This window comes from Meleagris gallopavo, chromosome 6 (genome assembly GCF_000146605.3).
Source record: "Meleagris gallopavo isolate NT-WF06-2002-E0010 breed Aviagen turkey brand Nicholas breeding stock chromosome 6, Turkey_5.1, whole genome shotgun sequence".
Taxonomy (NCBI): Eukaryota; Metazoa; Chordata; class Aves; order Galliformes; family Phasianidae; genus Meleagris; species Meleagris gallopavo.
The window spans coordinates 44,652,587-44,679,513 of NC_015016.2; the positions used below are offsets into that span (position 1 = coordinate 44,652,587).

Consider the following 26,927-nt stretch of genomic DNA (forward strand, 5'->3'; position numbering starts at 1 on the left):
AAGTTTTTTTTTGTGCTTTTTTTATATTAAAGACTTTGCGTTTCAGACAAGGGAATGCTAACTGATGATTTCTGTAGTTGGCAAGATGATGGCACTCGTGTTATGTGAATAGCAAGTACAAGGCTGGTGGCTGTCTAAACAGTTGAGATGATTTCTGTGGGGTTTGGAAGTTACTTGCTTTCAAGAAATAAGATGCTGTGAGAAACAGAAATGATCTTTGTGTTGTCTGTGTGCTCCTGCTTACGACTGATCTCTCTTCTTTCTCATATCATAATGAAGACATTGCTTCCAGGGGCCGAATGTTCTTCCAGTGAGGTGGTAAAATCAGCAACAAGCTCTTCTACGGCTACAAAAGGAACCAGTGATAAAGTTTACGCGCACCAAATGGTCCGCACTGATTCCCGAGAGCAGAAGTTGGATGCTTTTCTTCAGCCAGTGAACAACCCCATGAGTACAGGCCCCACCGAAGAGACAACAGGGGTTAACGTGGGACCTCTGGAGAGCGCGTCAGGAGGCCAACAGGGCCGTCCTGTTAGGCCGCAGGATGCTGAAATGGAAGATGTGAGTGAGCTTCTTGAAACAGCTGATCTAATTGAAATGGCTGACGTTCAGCAGGATGCAGTGATGCCTGGAGGGCTGAGTAAGAGCGGACACTTGTCTCCTGAGAAAGCACTCCCTCGGTAAGTCTCATCTTTCCTGAGGTCCTACCTGTTTATTTCATGGCATCAGCCTGAATTCGAAGGTTTTTCTCATCTCTTTGGACTTCTGCTTTCAGAAGGATGTTTTGTTTTTTTCTCTATAGTAACTTCCTACAGCATTTTAATGAGAAATCTAATTTCATATGTGAACTGTAAATTACGTAATCCTGTTCCAGTTTTCACAAGTTTCTGTGCATGCTGCAAGGCAGGAAACAGTATAAATAATGATACTGACTTTACTTCAGAGAGATCGTATCAGTCTGCCTCACTTCATGGGTTCACCCTTTTGTGGTACGATGGAAAGATAGCAACTACATCACAGCATTTTGCAGCTGTTACCCTAGTAAAGATAAAAACCCTGTAGTGTTTTACAGCTCCCTTGGGGGCTCTTCTGAGAGGCCAGAGTCTTCTGAGGGAATCTGGTTAATTTTTTCCCTACTATTACAGAGAAAGAAGAGTGGAAAAGGTAATTAGAAATAATTATCCTTTTTCTTATGAATTATGCCTAGGAAGAAAAGTAAAACAGTATTTCTTTCTGGGATACTGAGTAAACTTCCTGCTTTGCTTTATTAACATAGAGTATGTGAATTCAGCATCCTATCTGTTTGAGTGTGCTTTGCTTAAGTGATAGAAAAGCAGGACATCTTTCCTCTTTGTTTCTGTATTGCAGAAAGAGACCACGGGAAGACACAGACATACAAATGGAAGAAGACACCAGGAAGGAAATGACTGCTGCCTGCACCCCTAAAAGAAGAATTATCAATTTGACCAGCGTGTTGACACTTCAGGAGGAAATTAGCAGCCAGGCACATGAAAGTAAGCAAGTGTTTTGTTTCTCAGGTTTGCCTTACCAGATAAAGATGATTGTTTGGACTAGTAAGGGGGAAAAAGTTAAAAGGTGTATGAGGAAATGCTGAGTAACATGGGTCTGTTCAGCCTGGGGAAAGGAAGACTGGGGGGGTGGGGATGGGGGTCTGATTAATGTTTATAAATATCTATAGGGAGGTGGGAGGCAAATGGATGAGGCAGGCTCTTCTCAGTAGTGATAGGACAAGGAGCAATGGCCTAAAACTTGAACATAGGAAGTTCCACACAAACATGTGGAAGAACTTCTTTACAATAAGGGTGATGGAGCACTGGAACAGGCTGCCCAGAGAGGATGTTGAGTCTCCTTCTATGGAGATATTAAAGACGCATCTAGATGCCTACCTGTGCCACCTGTTGTAGGGACTCTGCTTTAGCAGTGGGTTGGGTTCAATGATCTCTTGAGGTTCCTTCCAACCCCTTCCCTTCTGTGTGATCTGCTGTGTTGTTTTTGTGTGTTTTTTTTTTTTCCTCCCCCTGCCTGTGCTCACTTACAAACCTCCTGTGGCTGAAGCAACTTGAGAAAGTCAAAAGAAGAGACTTTTAAAAATTTGCATTTGCAGATTAGCTCATAACCTTTCTCCTTTATGCTTTAAGATTGAGTATATGCATATGCAAATAATGAAGATTTCAAAATGAATTGTAGAATTACAGGCCTATATTAGAAGCTGTAGCAAAGCAATGACCAAACAGTAACCAGACTTTAAAAGTCACAGATGACTCAGCTGAATAAATTTGGGCACACCTAACACATACTTTTTGTCTTATTGTTTTCCTCCTTTTCTTCTCTTCAATTTCAGGTCTTCAGGAGATGCTGCGTGATCACTCATTTGTTGGCTGTGTCAGCCCTCAGTGGGCTCTGGTGCAGCATCGGACAAAACTGTATCTTCTCAACACAACAAAACTCAGGTAACAAAGCTGTTGTTTCCAACGTGACCCATGCCTTTTCCCCTCTTAATTAGGATACCTTGGAGATGCACGATTGTGTTCATACAACAAATGTTTGTGTTTTAATTTAGCCAGGAACTCTTCTACCAGATACTTATTTATGACTTTGCAAACTTTGGCGTTCTAAGACTCTCTGTAAGTACACTTTACATTGTATTCTATATGAGATCATTTACAGTAACTCTGTCCTTTCAAATAACGCATACCTTTATAGGTTCTTTTTTTGTCCACTGCGGAGCATTGTGCAGTTTCCTTTACAGTAATACAGAGTGGCAAACCTGTAGTAATTTTGTAGCTGCAGCTGTAGATTGTGATCCTGGCTGCTAGCTGTGCTTCTGAATATTCACCAACCTTTGCTCATAGATCAGTACAAATAATTGTAGCTTGCTTATCAGAAATACTATTGAATGACAGCGCTTATCCTGTGACTATCACAACACTTTGCAGGATTGTGGACTTCATAAAGTTTTTTCACAAATAAATTCACGCTTTTTAGATTGGTTGATGATCTGATGAGCTCTACAGAATAGAACCTGTATATTTAACTCAAATTTCATGTGAAAGAAGAATTTTTTATTTATTTATTTTTTTTTAAAGGGTGGGAGCAGTGGGCTGATGGTTAACAACACTTCTGCTTCTTCTTCTAGGAGCCAGCTCCTTTATATGAGCTTGCAATGCTTGCTTTAGAGGACCCAGAGAGTGGCTGGACAGAAGAAGATGGCCCAAAAGAAGGCCTTGCTGAGTACATAGTTGAGTTTCTGAAAAAGAAGACTGAAATGTTGAAAGACTATTTCTCTCTTGAAATTGATGAGGTGACTGCTGCTATTACTTTTCATGCTAAATAGTGCTATGTTTTGGCATCTGGTAATAGCAATAGTTTGCTTGCAATGCTTACTATCAGCAAGAGCTAGCTCTGGTAAGACTTGGGTGGTTTACCCCTTTCATTAAAAATGCTCAGGACTTATGCTGTTTTTAAAGGAGGGCTAAGCAAACCTTAATTACATTAATTATCAAATAAAATGCTTGGGTCATTGCTTCAGTAACTAACCTGCAGCTTTCCTGTCCAGCAAGGTGTGCAACCTAACTTTAGCCAAGGCTGAGCTACAGGATCTCCCTCACTTCTATTATTTGTGTGTGGCCTATTGCACCTTTTATTCTGTACAAACCTGAACAGCTTTAGTAAATGTGTCATATAACCTTGACTTCTCACCTCATATTCTCAGAGGAAATAGGATCAGCATAGTCAGTGGGTAGAGAAGGGAGCTCAGTTGAGGTCTCCCAGAGGTGAAAGCTCTAAACTGAGGCATTATAAGTTAAACACCACCACCAACCCTTTTCCTGCAATGGCTACCTGGAATTGGGCTTCAAAAACTTGCAGTTTCAGATATCCCCTAACACTCAGCAAGTTTAGCAAGAAACAGTCTTAAAATTGGTAATGGTTCTAGTGCATCCACTGCAAGAAAAACCATATTTTTTACTGAAGCAGTAGCACTGCCTTTGCAGGAAGGAAACCTTACTGGATTACCACTTCTGATAGACAACTACATTCCCCTGCTGGAGGGACTACCAATGTTTGTCCTTCGTTTGGCAACTGAGGTATGTTTTTGGAAGTTATTGCTTATCAAATGTCTTTTTTAACTTAGGAAATAATGAAGTGAGTCAAGTGAATTAATGATAAGCTGCAAAGGAGGGGCTGAAATAGATTAAATGCACTGTTACATACGCCAGGCACTCTTGCAATAGTTACTGATTAATTGGACTTTGCCTCTACATTCATAACTACTAATTGAGTATGTTTTGATTTGAATTGCCTTCATTTTTACTCATTTCTGTTCAGTGCCTTCACCTTAGCAGCACAAAAATGGCCAAAGCATTATTCTGTACCATAGGGAACCTGCTTTAGCAGTGGGGTTGGACTCTATGGTAACTAGAGTTCCTTTACAATTCTGTGCTTTTGTGATTTGTATTTTTTATTTGTCCCCCATATTAGCAATTATTACCAAGTCTCTGGCCACTTATCCAGATTTTATTAAATTACTTCTTTCTTCTAACAGGTAAACTGGGATGAAGAGAAGGAGTGCTTTGAAAGCCTAAGTAAAGAACTGTCTATGTTCTACTCCATTAGAAAACAATATATAATAGATGAAACCAACCTGACAAGCTCTCAGGTACCTTAATATGTTACTACTTATGTAACAAGCATTAACAAGACAAACTGTTTTTTTCCTCCCCCAAACTACAGACTTCTAATTGCAGTATACTTCATGTATACACTTGGCCTCAGTTTGGAAAGTGTTTTTTAACTGTTGAGCTACAGTAAGCTACCAGAGGTGGATGCATATAAACCTAAAATGTAGTTTGCTTATGTGTAAGTATCTGTTTAATCATTCAGTTAAGCTAGCCAGTTCAAGTGACACCACTCACATGGATTTTTCAGAGCTTAAAATTAACTTTGCAGTATAGAATGAACTTGATTTCTAGCAGAATTTTAGTCTCAGTAGTCTGACAAAGTTGAAGTGCTCTCTGTTAGTGAAATAACTTCAATTTGTTTATCCTTTTTGTTCCATGTTTCAGAATGAGGATTCTGACTCTGGTTCACCACCATGGAAATGGACAGTGGAGCATGTTGTTTACAAAGCCTTCAGGACTCATCTTTTACCTCCTAAACACTTCACAGATGATGGCAACATTTTGCAGCTTGCTAACCTGCCTGACTTGTATAAAGTTTTTGAGAGATGCTAAGCAAGAAATTATTTGTATAGATTTATGCATATGTAAAAAGCTTGTTACATTCTGTTATATTTAGATAAAGTATTGGAGGTGGTGGGAAGGGAAGAGAGGATTTAATGACAGCAAATAGATGCTATATTTTTTCTTCTTTTTTTTTTTTTCTCTAATAATCAATTATGTTCCTAAATAAAAAATAAGATTTCATTTATGGGCTGTGCATCAAGTTTGCTTGAGAAGAGAAGCTAACTTGAGCTGAAGCTAACTGAAGTGCAGGTGCTTAGCAAGTAAGCAAACATTAAATCTGCTTCAAAGAAGAGCTGCAGTTGATAATCTTGAGCGTAGGCTCAAGAATGAGAGAAGACCATTAGTCCTTCTCAGGCAGAACAAAGCCTCGTCTTGTGACCTTCCCAACTCTGAATGTCTGAACTCCTTGACCAGCTTCAACTGTGTGCTTTAAAAAACAAACAGCAATGCTAAGGCTCTGGAGTAGAAAGGTCCTACAACCTCCTCGCTGTGATAAACGCTCCCGAAGTGCATTATGATTCCACCTGATGTACTGCCATTGCTATAGCATGCTTGTCTTGTGATTTCACAGAATGGCCCGGGTTGGAAGGGACCTCAAGGTCAGGAGGCAGAGTAGGGATGGGTGGATGGTGCAACTACATGATCTTAGATGTCTTTTCCAACCTTAACTCAACCTGTGATTCTATGAAATACTCTGGCTTAGGAAATGCTTGCAAATCTTTATCTTGAGTTTGCTATCTCATTATTTATGTTTGGTATAAAATACATTTCTCTCCCCCCTCAAGGATTTTCTGCCACTACTCCATCTGTCTTGTATTTCTTTACAGCTACTGTTTTTAACCCATCCTCCTTTTCTACGATCTTCCTTTTTTTCCCCCAAGTATTAAACTGCAAGAGGAAACTGGCACTGAGAATAAGGTTATATTTCTTGTAGTTCAAGAGGAATTTCATACTGCAGATTGAGAGAGGCGTTAAAGAAAAAAAGTAATGCACTTTGATGAAGGTTATAAGTAATAGTAGAATTGCTCACCTCCTGGCCTAGATAAATTTTTCTCGTTAAATTTAATATTTGATCAGAAATACCCCACCACTATAAAGTGACAGCTTCTCAACTTTTGTTCTTCTAGTGATTTATTCTTACCTGCATCCTCCGACACAGATCTTGAATATCCTTGAATATGTTAGGATCTACTCAACAGTGACACTGGAGAACTCCAGCAACAGCACACTGAAGCCAAAGCACCTTTTCATTGCCTTCAGTGTATACTGATCTTCCACGTGAAGATGGGATGCCTCATCTTTAGCCATACACATTTGCAGAACTGCTATTGGAGCAAAAAGGCAGGTTATGTTTTTAGTTGCCATCAAGCTTTAACAATACAAAATAAAATAGGTGGAAAGGTGTTTTCAAATAACCTTAAATGTTGCTCTTGCAGACTTCAATAGCAACACTTCTTTCTCCTTTTCCTTTGTAATGCCCCAAAATGTTCTTTATGCGTGGTCCACTCTCCCCAGCAGATCCCTGTCTTTTTTTTTGTGTTATGGAGCCCAGAACTGAACACAGTACTCCAGCTGAGGCCTGAGCAGGGTAGAGTAGAGGGGGAAGATCACCTCCCTTGAACTGCTGGCCACGGTCCTTTTAATGCATCCCAGGACCCTAATTGCCCTCTTGGCCACCAGGGCACACTGCTGGCTCACAGCCAACCTGTCCTCCCCCAGGACTCCCAGGTCCTTCTCCACAGCTCTTCTCCAGCAGGTCATCCCCCAGTCTGTACTGATACATGAGCAATCAGATCACCTGCAACATCTCATAGCTTAAGCTGTAAACAGAACAAAAACCTTTGCAACCAAACAGCCCTAAAGGGCAGCTCGCAATTCACATATTTGATGACAGGGAGTTTGAAAGCAGTAGTGGCTCACAAGCCCAGTTTCAGCTTACTGGATCCCTCTTCTTCAGCCTCAAAAAAAAAAATCAACACACATTTTAATGCTTCGTGGATTCCTTTAGCATTGGCCTTTTAGTGGAAAAAATCTGTAAATTGCAACAGTCAATACTGGTGCAAGGAAAAACTTAACAGAACAGTTAGACAACAGCTCATTCTGTGTTCTACCCTATGCTTCTGTTTCACAGCAACAGAAATATTGCAAAGCAGTGGAGTATGTACACCTGAGTAAACACATGAAGAATACAGTGGTACTTATGTGCTGTGCGGGTTGCTAGTATTAAAAACTATGGCTTTGTAAGGAAACTGGCAACACTTACATTCTCCTTAAGGTGGAATTAAGTGTCACCTAAGCTTTTTTTGATGAAGCATTGGTTAATACTTAAGATCTGTAGGTGAAAAATAAACAAACAAACCACGCCTTCTACCTATATCCAACAACTGATTAAAGCTCTTTACTACATCAGTAATACCACAGTTTGCAAATGCTCACTTTCTCCACTTCGCTCCTTGAACCTGAATAACATCGAACACCAGCACAGAAATGGGAGCTAAATTATTTCAAAAACCTTTTTGCATTCTGATATCACATACGCAACAGTGAAATCAGTGGTGTTCTGCTAGCATTGACACTGCATCTCTACAGCTATTCAACCAAAGTCATTCTGCACAAAATCAATGTAAACCAGAATCCTTATAACCCTACTAGAAACAAGAGTGCTACACACTGATTTTTCATCTGATAAAGCAACAAAGTATCACAGTGCATTAACCACATTTTAACATTTTTATTTTAGAAAGTGAACATATCCATTAAAAAAAGAAAATGCACAGAGTTAAAAAAAAAAAGTAAACATAAAACTAATGACAAAATTGCAAAAACATAAAATAATTTTACCTAGTGAGTCCCAACCATTAAATATACTTCCACCACAGAGAAGTTTTACTTCATTATATTACCAGTCTCTTGATTAGGTACACAAAGACAACACTTTCCAGTAATTACCTAGTCATTAGAAGATCAACTTCAGGAATCACTGAATAATACATCATGGACAAATATTTTCATGCCACCCAGGAGGCAATCTAATATACATATGTCACAAGGTACATCTTTGTGAGGTATTACAGTACGTGGGAACCATTCCCTTTGCTTTCTAAGGAATAAATTCTCCAGTCAGCAGCTCCACCAGCAACTCAATCACAGACTGTTGCCAGAGTTTCCAAATCCCCACCAACTTCCCTCAGAGATTTTCCTTCTGTAACAGATTACACAAGTTAAGATGAAAATGAGTCAAAATAATAGATACAGAGAACAGGAAGGCTCAGAAGAAAAAGTCACCCACTATTTCAGACAGGCAACAGACAGTCTCAAGTCAGAAGCTTCAACTGCTCCTGAACATTCAATACCTTCTCTAGCTAAGCTTTGCCATTTGTGGTGAAATGAAAGCGTGTGGTGAGATAACTCTGAAAGTAATTAAGTAATTTCTAAAATATGAACCTATTTAACCAAAGTACACCTCAAAAATCTTAAAACACAGCTTGCATAATGCAACCCACTTGTGGTATTAAACAGACTGTAAAGGGGAAATACTAAAGCAATTTTGTCCATATAATCTTTCAGAGTCATGGATATGTCCTAGACTCAAACTGGAAGAAAATCTCTTCCTAGTACTTCTGCATCCCCATCTCCAGAGACATTTCCCTCCCCCTTTACTTTTCCACCTTTTGGTCCATCACTTTCCTTCCAAGAAGCCAGAAAGAAATGGTAGAGGAGCTTCATCCCAAGTTTGCAGCCTTTTACATGGAGCACTGGAAGAGGTGCCTCAGACTCCTGCGCTTGGGTTAACCAGAACGCAGGGGCAGAGGAGCCTAACAACTGGCTCTCAAGAATACGAGAGGATTCCTTGCTTGAGCTTTGTCAAGACTGCAAAATGAACTCCTAAGAATCAGCCCAACCATTCAAATAATTTGAGAAGGAGCTAAGAAGAAATAAGTATTTAAGATTATTCTGGTGATATGCAGAGGAACTTACCTGCTTTTCCATATTTGCTATACAACTGGTTTTTCACTGTCTTGTTTTTCTTCAGAGTCTTCATCAGATCCTGAACAAGAAGAGAGGAATGCCATCAATTCAGTTGAGAAAATAAGTACCGGTAATAACTCATCATGCCAAGGAATAAATGTTGGCACCACTTCTACTTTCTTTTATACTATATTCTACTATATTCTGCTGTCAGTAGACTGCTTCTACCCTCAAGATAGACTTCGCATCTTTAACTAAAATACTTTTTCAGTGTTAATCATCAGTCATTATTTTTAAGCCACATTACCTCCAGAGGTCATGCTACCACATAAAATTCTAACACATTCCACGTGGATAAGACTGCAAATTTAATGCAGAATCACAGAAATGTTTCTTGACAGTATGCTGGTATAACACAGCATTACACTCAAGATTGTTTTAATGCTTTGTCATCCCTAGATGGAGCTCTAAATCACTTATTATACCAAGACACTCAGCAACCACAAAGGCAGCCACTAAATGAGAAGAATTACCAACGTTAATTTTTCTACAATGCAAGATGGGCAAAAGCATCTGCAGCTATATGTGGATATTATTATTTTACATATATTGCACAGTAAAGCAGAGCTTTACAAAGAGCAGAGCTTTCTATTTTAGGCTAAGAAGACCGACACGGGATCTTGGGTTCACAGTAGAAAGTACTAATTTCCTTGAAATGTCTGCAAACCCATTCCTCGGTATTGCAGTGTTCCCATTTATTGTTGGCTTACTCACCTGACAGCTCAACTGGAACAAAGTGCACAGTACACAGACTCAAGGTATAATTAACGCTTGCTCTCAGTTCAACACACTCAGCACTTCACACAGGAAGCTTTTTGTTATGAGAATGGAGCCTCCAACTGAAACTTCAGTTGGTCTTTTGAGCAGTTTCAAGTTCACTGCCTGCCCTAAAATACTGTAAAGCGTCAAGTTCAGGCTGAATTAAATAATGTAATGCTGAATAAATATTAGTGCTAGCAAACAGAGAGGGCAGAAAAACAGTAGCCACCTCCATTCAGTTGCTGCCTCGTTTTCTTTGAGACTATCTATTTGTATTCTTTGAGACTCACTAACTATTTGTATTGCAATTCATCTGGTAGGTCTTGAATAAAATAATCTTTTATTTCAGGATTATGAAATACAGTCTCCATTCATCCTCCACTCACTTACACTACGAAGAGGAATAAATATGCAGAAGTTTAATGCCAATAAGAAAAACCTTCACAAATGCTAACATAATTACCTGCTACAGATTCAGGAGGAGAATAGAACTGGCCATCAGACAGGACTCCTGGGTGAAGGAGAGCCGCTCGTTCGGAAGCATCCTGTGCTATTAAAAATCCTAACAGGCAAAAAAAAAATCCAGACATCATCTCCCAGTTTAAGATTAAATCTTGGTCTTAAATACCAAGATCACCTTAAAGACTGAGGCACTGTATTAGCATTAAAAAACTGTTGATTTAATATGTAGTTTCTGTAACTACAGGCAGCTAAGACAACAAAATCCAGCAAAACAGAATACTGTACACAAGTTAAGGAATCCTCCCTTCCACTCCATGAAAAGGCAGTTAGGATGCCATGTGAACTTAGCAGCATCCACCATCTAACTAAAACTCTGAAACGTGCATTTTTAATGCTCTGTGAACTGCCATGCATGATCAAATAAATCAGAGCTCCTTATTCACAGCTTGCTTTCACTCATTTGTCTCAACACACCTTGTAAATCCTACTCCTTTTGGCTCAATCACTAAAAATCACAAAAATGCAATAGATAATGGGGCTATTCTGGTGTATATTCATACAGGACAAATTTTAAGGGGGCGGGGAAAGAAGAGAATTCATCTGATTCTTACTGCCATCAACAGGTCTTCTGATAAGTAACAGGGCAAAGACAGCATTTTGGGTCAACTATTGAACTTGTCGCCTCCACTCTCAGCTGTATTAAAACTGATGGGGAACAAAAGCTTGATGTTTAACTGAATCAGGAGTTACCTGGGATAACTAGCAACTCTATTGGGAGGAAAAAAGATTACCTCTTTTCAACATAAGCACAGCAATTTATCTTATTAACCAGTTTAAGGAGACTTTTTTTTTTTTTATGAGTGCTACTCTGAAAGTAATGACTCTCATTTTATTATGTTAGTCCAGATTGTCAGAGGCAGATGGTGGTATGGCAGGAGAGGTTGATGCTTCCCACCAATATTCCATTACATTCTGTTGCTGTGTGACAGTATGACCACATGCTATCTGACACGGAAGTTGTGTCTGAAGCAAAGGCGTGTCACTGAATTCCTCCATGAAGAAAAAATGGCACCCGTTGACAATCAGTGACACTTGCTTAACATTTATGGAGACTAAATAGTGGATATGAGCAGAGTGGCAGGGCACAGAGCTGTGGGTGGTGCGTTTCAGCAGCAGTAACAGCACTGTGAAAGTCAAGCCATGTTCCAGACAGCCACACACAGCTGTCACATCTCAAAACAAACAACATCTCGATCAGCTCATTGGTTTGAATTGGCAGATTAAGAACACGGAACTGTGTACAGAGCTGAACATCTGCTTCAATGAAATGGAAACAATGGTGGCAATGTTGGAATATCAGAAAGCTTAAGCCAGGTGAGTCCCACAGATGCTCAGCGTTTGTCAGGATATATTGAACCAATATGAAGCTGAAGGTGACAGTTTCCTGGATCGCATCGTTACCGGTGACAAGATGTGGTGTCAGCACTACAAGCCAAAGTCAAAACAGCAGTCTGTGGAGTGGTGACATGAGAATTCCCCATAGAAGAAAAAAAGTTCAAGATGCAGCCCTCAGCAGGTAATGTGATGTGCACTGTCTTTTGGGATAGGAAAGGGGTGATCTCTCCGGGTTTCCTGGAACCCAGACAAACCATCTGCTCTGACTGCTACATCATGACACTGACTCAGCTGAAGGCTTGAACTTCCAGTCAGGCCAGAGAAGAAAACAACTTTTCTCTTGCAACATGATAACACCAGGCTCCACAACAATTTGAAAGTCACTGAGCACACTGTGAATCCTGGCTGCACTGTCCTACCATACCTGCTCCATTGTCTGGATTTGGCACCTTCATCTGTTCAATCCAATGGGCAATATTTTCCTAGCAATGGTGCTGTCAGAAGCTGTGAAACAGTGATTCTCCTCCACTGATGCAGATTTTTTGTAAGCATGGTGTGCAAGCTCTTGTTCACTGCTGTTGAAAATGCATAGCTAATAGTGTTGACTATGTTGAAAAACAATGCTTTGTAGCTGAGAGTTCCCTCTATCAAACAGTGTTACTTTGCTCTTTGTATCTGTTCTAGTTTCCATGAAAATAAACAGGAGGCATAACTTTCAGAACTACCTACGTGCTTATATTTCCATTCTGTCCAAAAGAGGAAAGATAACATCAGGTCAGAAAGAATGGAAGATATTCTGAGTGGGTTTTAGCTTTACATCCTCCTCAAAGAAGGAAATTTTTAGAACTGGAAATCTCTATCAATGGAAAGAAGAAAGAAAAGTAAAGGGATTGATGTACAAAGACTGCTTCAAATCACTAGTTATTGTGTCTACTCTTCCTAGTTGAAAAGCCAGCAACTTATTCCATGAATTACCAAGGAGATAATATGTTATATGCCCAAGTCAGTTACATTTTCATGCCTTAAGCATGCAAAATTAAATATGCTCTTCAGTGCCTGACAAATACTGGTCTGGCCCTTGCAACTTTGTGTGTGTAAATAAAAATCCCACTTCGTTGAAGGCGTACGTTCCCTTCTAGAAAAATTATGCCACATATTAATTTTTTTAAGCAACTCAATGTTTCTTAGAAGCTGAAAGATGCATTCTTCTGAAATATGGGACCAAACACTGCCAACTTCAGTGACTGTGGGAGACACAATAGAAACTTACGGTTTTCTTCTTCAGCTTCTTGTGGTAATACTTTGAAGTCCAAGAACCAGGTTTCAATCCAGGCAAGTATAAATGATATGATGGGCAGCACGTAGCCAAAAGCACCCTGTGAGAACAGCTAGAAGAAAAAATATATACAACGCTATAGAAATTTACCTGAAGAATCCTGCTTTAAAAGCAGCCAACCAACCAACCCCGACAAAGTAAAGCAAACGTGATTAGAATATATATACCTGTGAAATAATTACTTTTGCTAGTAAAAAGGCACTGGTCACTGCTGTTGTAAACTGAAAGAAAGAATAAGAACAGTTAAGGCTGATAATTGTATTTACTTTCCAATTTCTGCCATTATCTGACAGTTTCAATTTGATATATTTATCAACAGAAACATCATAGATTAATAAATCTTATCAAGTGTTATTAAAATAACGTTGTTACTTTAGCCCTTTTAATACAAACAGCTCCAAATGTTGATTTTCATACAGCTGATAGGCAGTTTAGATGATAACACTGAATAAACTGTGATCTTACTCTACAAAGAAGATGCAGTATTTTCACTAACTCACTTAGATAAAGAAAAAAAGAATCAGTGAATCTAACTAAAAGCAAACAATTGGTCGAAAAGCTTTTCACTACCATCCAAATCAAAATTTTCATTTCAAATAACAAAATATCTTTGCACAAGGAAACTTGAATTAATAGTTTAATTCCCATGTTCATATTATGAAAGTTAAATCACTTGACACTCCCTGGCATGGTTTAAAAATAGGAGGTGACAAACAAGTACCTAAAAAAACAAACAACAAACCCAAACCAAAACAGAAGAACAACAATGGACAAGTGTTATTCACTTCAATAAGGCTTCTAACTCTATGTGTTTAGGTCCAGCAACTCTTTAAATAACAGTAGGACCAAACTACCATCTGGTAAGCACAAGTAGGATTTAAAGACCAACAGCTTCTTCAGAACATTCAGTGAAGCTTTATAGATCTACTGCTTACCACCATGATGGGTTCCCTCTCATAACCTCAAAACCAACTGTTCAAGTTGGAGGATGTCAGTGGAAGAAATACCCCAAAAGTCTCATTTCTAAGAGAAAGGGATTCTGAGATGTGTGCACTTAGAAATAATTAAAAAAAAATCACAGAGCAGCAGTTGTTACACATACGTACTCATAACATGCTAATAACATAATTTCAAGAATATCATGATGTAATCTTGACTGAAGAAACTGCATGCTACTCCCTTGAAGAAAGTTATATGTGCACATATGCATTTACCACAACATAAAGTAAAAAACATCTAAGATTGACAATGTACTGAGCCAGTAATATATGCATCATATTACATGCCACAGTATTAAGTGGAAGTACGAGTTCATCATTTTTTCTCATTCACACAGTACAACTGCACTAAAGATATTTGTTCCAATTCACCAAATATATATATATATATATATATATGTATATAATTGACTACAGCTGTCAAGAACCTTCTTTCTAAGAAGGGACACATAATCAATATTCTGTATTGGAGCAAGGAGCAGTACATGTGCTCATGGTTGGCACACAAAATTCTAGCAACTAAAAGTGTGTGAATTAACACGTAGCTAATTCTTGGTACAACAAATGCCAATTGCTTTTGAAATAAAATTCAATATTTCCAGTGCAAATATATTTCAAGTGTTAATTAGTGAGTCAGATGTTACAAGTGGTTACAAGTACCCATTCATATTGGATTCAAAGTTAGTTTCCAACTTTTATTAACATGACACCTAACAAGGATCACATACACTACGCTATTAAATTCTTGTCTTCAGACTTGAAATCTTCCTAAGCATTTGACCTGAATAAATTTTCATATATACCATCAAGATGATTCTTAACATACAAACATTAAGAGGCATCTAAAAATTTGCCTGTTTGATCCATTCTAGTTGAAACTCCATTATGCTTGGCTACTACTCACAGCTATTGCCCACCAATGGCGCAGTCTGCACATTGCATATGCAAGTATTAACACCTTAAATCGAAAGACTGCCAGTAGCTATAGAGAAAGGAAAAAAAAGATATTTGTTGGTTAATTCAGAACAAAGAAGAACCACAAGATTCTCAGCTCGCTAAAAATACGAACTGCTTAGAAAACAAAACAGGACAATCAGCTCTACTACTAAGAAACAAATCTGACGGTGGGTTTGCTTTTTAAAACAATATAATTTTCCATTTTTAAAGCACAGAGATGACTGTATCATTCATATGGTTACACAGATGACTGTATCATTCATATGGTTACACAGACTCAAATTTACAAGCGTGAGCAACTGCACAAATACAAATTAGAAATATAAGCTACACAGAATATGTTTATGATCATTTTACCCAACTGGAATCTAAGCAGTTAAATCCAGATGTAGTTAATTCAGCAAATACCTTAAGCATCACTATGTACCTTGCTCATCCTACTAGTGTGCTACTACAGTGCAACAGTATCATTAAAAAACATAAAGACTTCAGAAATGCAATGGCATGTTTACTTCTTTAATATTGACTGAAATGTTTCAGCAATCAACTAGGGATCTGAGACAGATATGTTTCAATATTGCATATTGCAAATATGTTTCAGAACGTACAGCAGAAACATAAGAAATTCTGTATAAGCCCACAGCTCATTTTGCAGAATTCGATTAAGTTCTTTACAGAGAGAGTGGTGAGGTGCTGGAACAGCTGCCCAGAGAGGCTGTGGATGCACCATCCCTAGAGGTGTTCGAAGCCAAGTTGGATGGGGCCCTGGGCAGCCTGGTCTGGTATTATATGGGGAGGTTGGTGGCCCTGCATGTGGCAGGGGGTTGGAGATTCCTTGAGGTCCCTTCCAACCCTGGCCGTTCTGTGATTCCGTGATGATCTAGTCCCTTCCCAGAGAATAAAAGTCAATTATCTGGCATTAGAAGTATTTAATCCTTGGTTCAACTACAAGGCAATTTCCAGAAAATCGACATTTACAGATAACTTTTTTCTCCCACTTCTTTCTGAAATGACGTACATCACAGAAACCTGCCAGCAAAATAACAATGAGAGAAAAGGAGAAATATAGTTTGCCATCTTATGACATTTTTGTATCCGGTATCTCACTCCATCTGACTTGGCAAATGGCCCAATGCAGGCACCAGAACAAATTTCTGCATTGCAACTTCAGAGCTACAGCCTCTCTGAAAAGTTTCCTGAGGCAGAAGAGCTCCTTCTGTGCACTTCAGATGCCTATATATATAGGACAGGAGAAACACACTTAATGTCATCTGCTTTTAGTACAATGTTAAAAAATCCTGTTTGAGTTAAAATACAGAAATATACCTGAAAATACCTGACCCACACAGGCCAACCTGATAACAAGTTTCTCTCACTGCAAAAGACTTACTTCTGTGGAAGGACAAAAATGTCAATTTAAAGAAAATGATGTTACAGAGGAGGAGCACTGGCCTCTTAATAAAGTCTCTCTATGTTAGATCAGTCTCATTCCTGACTTTTTCTACTTCTTCCTTCTCTCAAAACAGAAGATGCAATTTAAGTGTGCCAAAGCACCTCAATTGAAAAACTTGAGAATCTGCTGCTTAAGGACTGGGCAACTCCTAGACAAGAGATATTTGGTACAAACTCTTCTGGTTTAAATTATCAAGAAGAGACCAGCCCTGTCACAGGACTCAAACCAGGAAACATTTGAGGGAGGAGGAAACTGAAAAACTGTACTTTTGCTTCCCCCTCCCCCCCTTTTTTTTTAAGAATACTTACAAATATATCAAAATATGAAGAAGAATAGTCATAATGTAGAACTTCTTTCTTTAAGGTAGTCTCAATGCCTCCCTTTACCTACAAAGAAACAACATGCATAGCTTTAGAACAGAAATTACTTCAGCCAAAAACACAAACGTAAAACATTAACTCCTGATCAACACACACAAGGATCATTAAACTAATCAGAGGAGATACATGCTAAGAAATCAATTTCAAAATTAGAATCAAGAAAAACAGATGAGGATACCACATAATTCATCACTGTTAAGAACCCTTGCTATATAAGCTACATTTCAGACTGTCCTGAAATGAAAGCAAACAAACTGCTGAAGGTAGAAGTGCAAGTTCTCCTACACAAATTCATTAAGCATTCTGTGTTTCAGAAGAATATAAACAGCTGCTCAGAAAGCCACCCAGAAATTAGCTCTCGTCAGCCACGTGATAGTAAACAGGTGATATTAAAAATCCCTTCTGATTTTTCAGCACTTGAATTCAGTCAAATTCATATAATTCACACACTTACACTCCATATATATTTTCCTTAGCAATATATCTGCTACTTGTTTCCAGAAAAACAAGCAAAACCAAAAAATACTGTCAAAAGCACAGAAGCTGTGATCATTAGTTATTGTAGAATGGCCTAAGACAGGTTTAATTCCTTCCTCCTTTTGAGGAGATTCAAAACTGCATCATCCTTAGCCACGTATCTTTCAGATGGAAGTGCTCATGATCTTTCTGTTCAAAATGGGTTACTAAGAGAATAATTTAGGTTTCACTGGGCTAGAGACCAAGAGCAGCGTGTCTTAGCAAGGAGTGAAGAACCTTTACGTCCATATTCCATTCCAAAGGCTATTTGTTTTTAATACTAAAGTAGATACGTGAGCACTGTGTAACACAGTTATGTAAAGCACTGGAAAACAACAACGGAAGGCTTTGAGTTTGATGACCATCATGCTTTCAAAGCACCACAGCATCCCATAACACATCTTCACCATCTCAAAGCAGTACAGTGTAGATACTTTCATATTCTTTCCTCAACTATACTACTGAATATTTTAAAACTTTTTTTTTTTTTCCTAATTTCTTCCTGCTGCTCTTCACACCAACCCCAAGTTTGTTTATTCTTTCTTCTCTTCTCCCTCCCCCTCTGTAGATAGCTGGTAACTGCCTAAATATAGCTGTCCATTGCTTGCTGATCTGCACCAAGTATGACCATTCATTTCCAGCATAAATAAGGAAGATTCTAGTGAGAGAGAAATTGTATGTATGTTGCTCATAAACCTTTGGAAAATATTCAGGAGGAAATGGAAGGGAAGATACACACAAATTAATATACAGAACATTGTTGTATGGCACTTAAGGTCAATTTAAATAAGGGTTGGCTGGTCTTTTCTTTCTCTCCTCTCCTTGACATGACATCTCAGCCCTCTCCTACAGGATAAAGGAACTAAAGAATAAAAACACAACACATCAGCATTAGCTGATGACTGAGTTCTGAGACAGTTCAGCAGCCTGTTCTGCATGCAGGAGCACCATGTTAACACAAGGATGAACAGAGAACCACGGCAGAATTCATTCAGAGTTCGCTCCAACTACCAACAAAGCTACTCTCTGAAGTGTTTAAAAATCAGTTATGCTGAGTAACTGATTAACAATAGGAAAGTCATATTTACAGTAATTCTGGCAGTAATTCTGAAGTTCCAGGAGGGAATCACAGAATGGTTTGTATTGGAAGGGACCTTTGAGATCATCTAATCCCAAGCCTCATTAGTGAAGAACAGTCCTAGCACAATGCTACTGAACTTCCCAGCAAACAAGAATCAGTAAAACAGAACAACAACAAAAAAAAATAGCTGTGCACTGGGTACCAGCTTACTTTCAATATTATGACTGAGTAAGGCAAAAACTTGTTTTTCATTCTTGCACGCATCAGGCACTGCAAGGCTCAGGGTCCACAGTAAATGCCCCTAAAGACAAAGTTTTTCACAAAGACAACTGCTAACTGCTGGGATCTAGAGATGTGTAATGCTACAGCATTCCAAAAGATCACCATGAGTTTGTAGCATTTCCTACATATTCTCAAATATTCTGAGAGCAATAATATGAAAAACTGTACTCTGAATGCTCAACAAGAATTACAAAAGCATATTCTACTCCTCCTAGTCAAACAAGCTTTAAAGAAACTAGCTTACAACAAGCAAAAAGAAAGCATCAGAATGCAACGTGTGGGTTCTTTTGAGCCAAGCTAACTTTACACACTGGATACAATCGCCTTTTCACCTAGCAAGATAACAAAAGTTACAGTCACAAAATTATCAATCGGGCAAAGTTTGCTTTCTCAAATTAAATCAGGAAGTATATTTTTCATTATAGCAAACTGTTCAAACAGTCAGCTCGTGAAATTTCATTACGTCAAATCAATAATCAACATCATCTATCTTGTAATGGAATGATGACAAAAAAATGTTTCCTCAAGGTCTTTGTTACCAAAGAAAGGGGTACCTCCCATTTTTCATTTGTGCCTTTTCCTAAATATGCACTTTAGATTACAAATTTCAAATCCAGTTCAAAAAAGTGGATGCTATCATCAAACAAGAAAAAAATTCTGTCTTATTTCTGGGAATTTCACAAGAACCACCTTGGTTTCCAAATTACAAACGCTGGAGCTAAAAGGCAGCAACTGTGGAAGCTTACATTGTTTGATTGTGTCTTACTATAAACAATGTATATTACTCTATGTTTGTCTCAGATATAATATATTGCTGTGAAACAAAGATTTTGGCCCTTTTAAGTATTTTCCAGGGACTAACCCTTCAGTCACTGACTCTGAGCTACTAAGAAAGATAAAAACACTTGAATCCTAACAAAATTAACTCTTGCCAAACTGTCACAATTACCCACAGTAACACTTCTTGTTTACTTGCTCCCTGAAAAGTTCACTGGACTTTCAATGTTTCTTCAGCACAGTTCATAGGCTACAGGAACATCACAAGGTTTAATTATATGAATATAAACCACATGTCCAATGACTAAGTAAATGCAGCTAAGCAGATAAAAAGTTCATAAAAGCTTAAAAGAATGAAACTAGCTTCAACAGACACAAGTAGCATACAATTGGGATAGAAAACGTATTAACCACTCCTGAAATGAATAAATAACTGAATAAAGACCAAGGGTACCAAAAAGATAACTCACATTTAATTCTATTATCCACAGCAAAGTTATAAATAAGAGATCAAATGTAACAAATAAACAGAAAGTCCTTCTGACGTCCGATATTCCCTTCTTCTCTCTGACGTCATAAGACTCAATCCTTGCCATCAGGTGTGTTGGGTTGATGGAGTGGACATCTCGCAAGGACGGGCAGGATTCCACACTGCTACTGTGAGCATTTTCTGCATCATTTGGCACCCGATTCATCCTGGGTTTGCTCAGAGTAGTCTTTTTCCAGTTTCACCATCACTAGAATGCTGATCCATATAGGAACAATTTCTAAATAAAAAAGAAATCTATGTTAGTCAGCAAAGCCCCCAAATTTCACTATGCAATTTCACCTCACTATGTCAAGTTTTTCTCTAGATAAAGTTTCACCATCTGACCATCCTCATGGCAAAAGAATGTTTTCCAGTTCCCAATCTGACCCTCACCTGGTGCAGCTCTGTGCTTTTCCTGCCCTGCCACTGGTGCACAGGAGCAGAGCCAGCACCTCCCTCTGCCTCCCCCTCTCAGGGAACTGCAAAGTCTTCTTCAGGCTGGACAGCCTGAGTGCCCTCACCTCTCCTCACAGGACGTGTTAGCAGCACATCCAGAGCTGGCACTACCAAAAGATTAGAAATCCATTAAAATCAAGAGGGCTACAGTAAACATTCTACAAAGCAAATAAGCCACTAGTGAGTCTACAGATAAATTCAGCTGCTATCACATCCTATGATGCCAGACAGAAAGACAACTATGCAACTTAGTGGTAAAAGGTAAGGATATCTCTACTGACCTCACTGCTTTTTAAATGAGATTATCGTGTTTACTTCTTACAAAAGTCAAACTGATGGCTATACTACACGAGAAACTTCTTCCAGAAAAAGCTCCTAGGAGGAGTTAAGGTTACAAAAGTTTCAAGAAATGTTAATTTTACGCAAAATACTCAGAAGAATAAGCTAGATGTGCTGCAATACAAATCACATCAGTGGAGTTTCTGTAACACTGCGGGAGCAACTTCTTGAAATTCAAGAACAAAGCTCTGTCTCTTCCTGTGTGGGCTGCCTTTCAGTACACCACAAAATGGAAACAAATCCTTCCCACTCTTCCATCCGAAGCAGCAACAGCATTCCAGCTACCACTATGCAAGAAAATAGGCAGAGAGAGCACAGAAGGAAAAACAAACAGGCATCTGTAACACAGCTTCGGACAAACAGGAGGATACTGGGACCTGTGGGAAAGGGAATAGTCAGTGCACATACACTGCAGCTCAGGGAAGGCAGACAAACCAGTGTTGGCCTGTGTTTAGGTCAAGTCACACACACGTTCTCCAGGCAGTTTTTCTTGGGCTACTGCAGGAGAACAGCAGCTGGCCTGCTCCCTGACAGAGGAGCCTTGCCTCTGACTGGGAAGGAGCGGCTGAGGCAAAGCAAGCCAGCACCAATCACCGGGTCGCTCGGGCACACAGCTACCAGCTGAACCAAGCACAGGACCAAGCACATGCACAGGCTGCCATCTTGCTCCAGCCTGGGAATGGCTTTTCAAATCCAGCCCGAGTTCTTCTGGCTCTCAGTCACACATCACAGGAACAGAGAAGCTGGCAGGTCTTTTGCTGACCATAATCTTTTAAAAAGATGTGAGCAAAGCACCCTCGGCCTAAGAAACTACAAAGCGAGAATAGGAGATTGAGTTTCCAGTTCCATTAGGTGGAAAAAGAGTAAAGGCAGAAATTGTACTGCATTCTCTCTTGTTTCAAGATCTTTCCAAGTAAGTTTAGCACAAGCATCTTCACTGCTGCCCAGCTCCCTCCCCTGTTAGCCCAGCATTTGGTGCCAGGACTGCTGCAGTGCCTTCCCTCAAGGAGCACCAGCCTCAGCTCTGTAACCTCACGCTCTCTCTCATTCAAGGCATACACTGATTTGAAATTATAAACACTGCTGAGCAAGTGGAGAAACTTGGAAGTTAAACTCATACCACATTTCTGCCTTTTTCTTCTTTAAAACATACTTATACAAGGGAAGTACTGAAAACACCTGGAAGTGTTTTAAGAACATGAACATGGGATCATTTCACACTGCTGTGTCGTATCACAGAATGGCCAGGGATGGAAGGGACCTCAAAGATCATGAATCATAATATGGATTTCCTCCATAACAGCAGGCTCACGGCTCTATCTCACTGCAAGCTTACCAGCAGGTCAAAGCATTTAAGAGGGAAACATTCTGCCTTGAGATAAGAATTCACATTAGGAAGTTTGTGACATACTTTCTCCTCTATTGACTCAAGCCTGATGAAAAGCTATGAGTACAATGAGAACTATCCCATGAATTTCAGGTCGTATTTAAAGTCAGTGCCATTATTGCAAATGGCACACATTACACATGCATCAGTTTTACACCCATCTTTGAGATGCATGATTGGGATGGTACTTTTCCACCGTTCTATTATTCCAATTCTTCCACTCTACTGTGCTTGTTTTAATTTGTTTACATGCTCGCTGTATTCATTTATCACACATGAGCAGCAGAACAGATCTTTTTCTTTGCAAGTTAAAAAATGAAACAGATAACAGAACTTAACTAAGATACCAGAAATGACCTGGGGAGGAGAAAAATAAAAAGCATACTTGAAAGGCTACCAAGATCCAACAGATCACAAGTGAAAGTGAAAGCATCACGAGAAGGCAATTTTAGGATAAGAAAACTCTAGAAACAGTAGCCTAAAAATATCAAAGAAGTCCACTCAATAAAAGAGAAGCAAAAAATAACCACCTGGATGCTGAAGACAAATGAACAAAATCAAACAAAGCAGTGGCTGACATTCGGAAAGAAGATCGAAGATACATCATTTCCACTGACATGTGACATTATAGTCAGCATTCAGGTTATATTAGATTATCAAAAGGCCCAAAAAGAAAATCCTCACTGACAAAATTAAAAGCAGCTGCTTCAAATCAATATTAAGAGAATTGTGTCTGAGCATCAGCAAGACAAAGCTCACGGCTGCACAGCAAACCATTCATCTGCTGCAGCTCCCCTGCTCTCCAGTCTGACGCTCATGAAATTCCTGCAAACTAGTAAAGCACTGCAGGAGAAGGCAAATCAGCTCCACAACAGCTACTTCCACGCTGTCCTACTCCTACATCTACATACAGTTATGGATATGCTTCATCTTACAATCCATGCTCTATACTGAGATCCTAATCAGTCACTGAAAGAAAAAAAAGCATTTATATATTGTTGCATTCCACAGGCACTACACATTTTAACCAATGTAAAACTGAAAAATTCAGCTGATGCATGCCCACAAAATTCCTAACCCTAAGTACAAGATTTTGTGTGTAGCTTTTTGGCAATAGCCTGAATGTTCAATGAAGCCACACAGCAGGAATTATGAGCTACAAATAAATCTTCAGTTGGAGAGAAGGAACAGAACGTTTCAGCACACAGGAAAACTCTGTTACCTTTGTCTGAGCATTGAGATCTAGACTAGCTCTGCTTGTGAAGTACAAGCTCTTACCTACCCGAGTCAAAAGATCTTTTCTTATTCAACCTACAAAATGGATACAATATACTTGAGTATACAGCCTGCACAGCATACAAATGATTCTTGTACTTACAACACGCATCTGATTTCATACTGATGAACCTTGAAATAACTTACAAGGAGGATTTTGAAAGACACGTTACCAAGCAGACAGCTGGATGTTAGACTAAACACAAAGCAAGAAAAGTGACTACAGGTGTCCTGTTCAGAAAGGAAACTGAAACACAAACGTGTTGTTTAGCAAGCAGATTCATATTTTGTTTTGCCAACTTCCTATTTTCTTTCATCTGGGGTTCAATTTTTATTTTCTACGAGATGATTCCGCAGTGTAATTCTCGTGCTATTTACTTAAGAAGTGTACTTGAAAACTAACTTCTGATTAAAGAAAGCTCAAACGTTAGTTGTGTTTTGGTTGAAAGATGCTTCCCCAATTTTCTTATAATCTGATGGTGATCCAACAAAAGTAATAGGGCAGCTGCACACATCTCACATGCACACTGAACAAGGTTTTTCTCAGAGCACTGGACAGAGGTGCTGAAGAGCGCAGGACAGAGTTAACAAGCTACAAGGAGAAATGGGAAAAAAAAAAGAAAAAAAAAAAATCAGTCAAATTTTTGGGTCAGTAGGACATCTGAGGGAACAAAGACATCTTCCCCTGTCCCAGGAGTGACTTTAACACATTCAGAAAGTCAAAGCAAAGTGCTCCAACCTTGGACTGATTTCTCCCTGCCCAGCAAAATGCTGCCATCCCTCCCTATCATTTCACTTCTTGTTCTACAAGAGCTAAGAAAATGGCAGAGCAAAGAGCAGGTAAATTTGGTATTGGCAATGCCTTGCTTTTATCTCCATTGCCACTTCCATTTGTGTGCTTCCTAACAGCACATCCCAAATGTATGACGTGTGTGAGTGGCTTTGTACCCCCACACAGGGATGCTCAAACTGGACTTGGGAACTGGCTCATGAAAGAACAGCTCCTCAGATTTAAACCAAAACGACTTTGAAAACACACCCCATGACGAATTCACGAGACACTTGCAAATGTACCTGCCTGGAGTTCAGCTTTTGTTTACTTAAAGTGTGCTCTCAAACACGCAGCCCCATTCTGTTTAGAGAAAAGTACTACAAAATGACAACTAAGAAGGATGCGTTATAACACGTTCCCAATTTGAGGCTCAGACCTCATTTCCACTCAGGATATTTAACCACTTCAAACTAAAAACTAGAAGCACTTGCATTTCATCCCTGTTAGCATTAACGACACCTGGAGGTGTTCAAGAAACACATAGACGTGGTACTTTGGGACACGGTTTAAAGGGCAATATGGGTGGTAGGAGGATGGCTGGGCTAGATCATTGTAGAGATCCTTTCCAACCTTAACAATTCCATGATTAAGTACTTAGAACACATCAAGAGCAAGCACTTCAGATACAGAATTAAGTATTTCATTTGAAACTAGTACATTCCAGCTGATAACATTCACTGACTCAATTAAATAATTAGCAAAACTAAGTGTTGGCTTTGATTTTTAAAAGGTATCTTTTTTTTTTTTTTCATTTGGATGTTATGGACTCCTTTTGCCAATGACCTGAGCTATGTCATGATGTTGAGGTTAAGACCAGTCAGCTCCCCACTGTTACATTAATGAATGTATATAGTGCTTTTGTATGTTTTATCTACACATATACATGCCTGAAACATACAATAGCTGTCTGCAGTAGGAAATTCACAGCCACTGATTTCTTCAAAAAGTAGAGGGAGGTAAGGAGGGAAACTGACCTAAAAGGAAAATAGTACAAGGACAGAGAAAAGACAATCAACCTCCAAATTGTGTGGTCGTAGCTCTTCTCAATCTTTTCCTTCTCTCTGAAGGTGACTCTGTAGCCGACCCAGCATCAGTTCTCACTGAAAAGCCTTCTTTTAGGTATCGACAAAGTATATGCTTTATCAAGTCAGCATTTCTCAAAATAAAAAACACAGCCCTTTAGAGAGACCAAACATCTGATGCTCACTGGAATATCAAGCTCAATACTGGGTTATTACACAGAACGCTTGTGAATGTTTGTTTGTTTTCTCTAACTGAACAACAAACTCATGCCCCTGGGCTGCTACCCAGCTACTACAGGCACAAGACGAGCTCCTCCTGCACTAGCAGAGAATTCTGGGATTCTTCCTGAAATACATCACCCATTCTACACGCTAGTGAGAAACGCTCAGGATTCCATCACCTCCACAGTAACTATTGAACAAAGTGGTGCGAAAGTTTCCTCCATGAAAACTTGGACACTTTCTTAACACTGTTAAGAAATAATTATCCGGTTCAAGCAGCAAACACTAGCAAAGATGTGTATCTGAACCTTCAGCATGGAATCTTTCCATACAATTCACCTAGTTCTGTCTCTGCTAGGTACATGTTAACTCCTGATACATGCAGAGATGCTGTTTGAGGGCTCCAGTTGGTGACTGAGTAGCTGACCTCACATGTCAAACATGATGACCATGAGCTACACATATTGGTTACTTACTATTTTTTCAGTCTTTATTTCTGTTATTATTCCCAGCTGAATTTAACACAGCGAAGCAGAAAGGCAGTAGTAAGAAGCTGTCTTTCAATACGATTGCCAAGAATTTCAAAATAAGAACAATTTTTTAGCTGATAGTAAAATCAGAGTACATTCAAGAAACAATGGACCTACGACTCTTTAAAGTGACTCAGCTCTTGTTGGAAGCTGCTGGCTGAGGATGTGAAATCCCAGCCTGCTGCTGTCACAAGAGCCATTTACCATCACTACCTCACCAACCTCTTCTGCAAAAGCACTGGTCACATTTTGCTCGCTCACTTCACCCTCTGAAAGAAATCCTTTAATTCTGCCTACTAGAAATAATGCCTCACCCTACAGAACACTTCCATAATGAAGCTGCACCAGGCCTACTTACAACTCACCCAAAATCTGCTAAAAACGATACGAATCCTCCCCAGTTATACACGTTCTGACAACGCTGGACTGGCTAACTCCGAGACACCAGGACTGCCATTAGCGACTAAGGCACAACGCAGCCCTCCACCCCACCGCAGAAGCCGGGGTGCCGAGGCACAGCGCACAGCTGACAGCTGCCGGCCTCCCCCGCAGCACAGCCCCATCACCGCACGTCCCCGTTCGCTCGGGCAGGGAAGGCCCCAAGGGCGGCGGCGAACGCTGCCCACCCTCCTTCTTTCCGTCCCTC

At 39.4% G+C, this 26,927-nt stretch overlaps 2 protein-coding genes across 4 annotated transcripts in view; one reads left to right on the top strand and one right to left on the bottom strand.

Moving 5' to 3' along the window:
- MLH1 (mutL homolog 1) overlaps positions 1-6,064 on the top strand; it is an 18,908-nt gene extending 12,844 nt beyond the window's left edge. The window contains exons 12-19 of the mRNA XM_010713017.3: positions 280-680; positions 1,369-1,514; positions 2,363-2,471; positions 2,582-2,645; positions 3,158-3,322; positions 4,014-4,106; positions 4,565-4,678; positions 5,085-6,064. Coding sequence (XP_010711319.1) covers positions 280-680; positions 1,369-1,514; positions 2,363-2,471; positions 2,582-2,645; positions 3,158-3,322; positions 4,014-4,106; positions 4,565-4,678; positions 5,085-5,252 — 1,260 coding nt within the window. The 3' untranslated portion in view covers positions 5,253-6,064. The remainder of the gene's footprint in view (positions 1-279; positions 681-1,368; positions 1,515-2,362; positions 2,472-2,581; positions 2,646-3,157; positions 3,323-4,013; positions 4,107-4,564; positions 4,679-5,084) is intronic.
- Positions 6,065-8,018: 1,954 nt separating this feature from the next.
- STARD3NL (STARD3 N-terminal like) lies at positions 8,019-26,847 on the bottom strand. Of its 3 annotated transcripts, none has more exons than XM_010713018.3 (9): positions 26,647-26,845; positions 20,160-20,456; positions 16,962-17,039; positions 15,148-15,225; positions 13,413-13,466; positions 13,180-13,297; positions 10,516-10,614; positions 9,243-9,312; positions 8,019-8,466 (listed from the first exon to the last, which is right to left on the bottom strand). In XM_010713018.3, the coding sequence occupies exons 2-8, from the start codon at positions 20,382-20,384 to the stop codon at positions 9,260-9,262; spliced, it is 705 nt and encodes a 234-aa protein (XP_010711320.1). In that variant the 5' UTR covers positions 20,385-20,456; positions 26,647-26,845; the 3' UTR covers positions 8,019-8,466; positions 9,243-9,259. The 3 variants fall into 3 exon arrangements, with proteins under 3 accessions (XP_010711320.1, XP_031409843.1, XP_031409844.1); XM_031553983.1 differs by lacking the exon at positions 26,647-26,845 and adding an exon at positions 20,612-20,749; XM_031553984.1 differs by lacking the exon at positions 15,148-15,225 and having other exon boundaries at positions 26,647-26,847.
- Between the last annotated feature and the right edge of the window lie 80 nt (positions 26,848-26,927).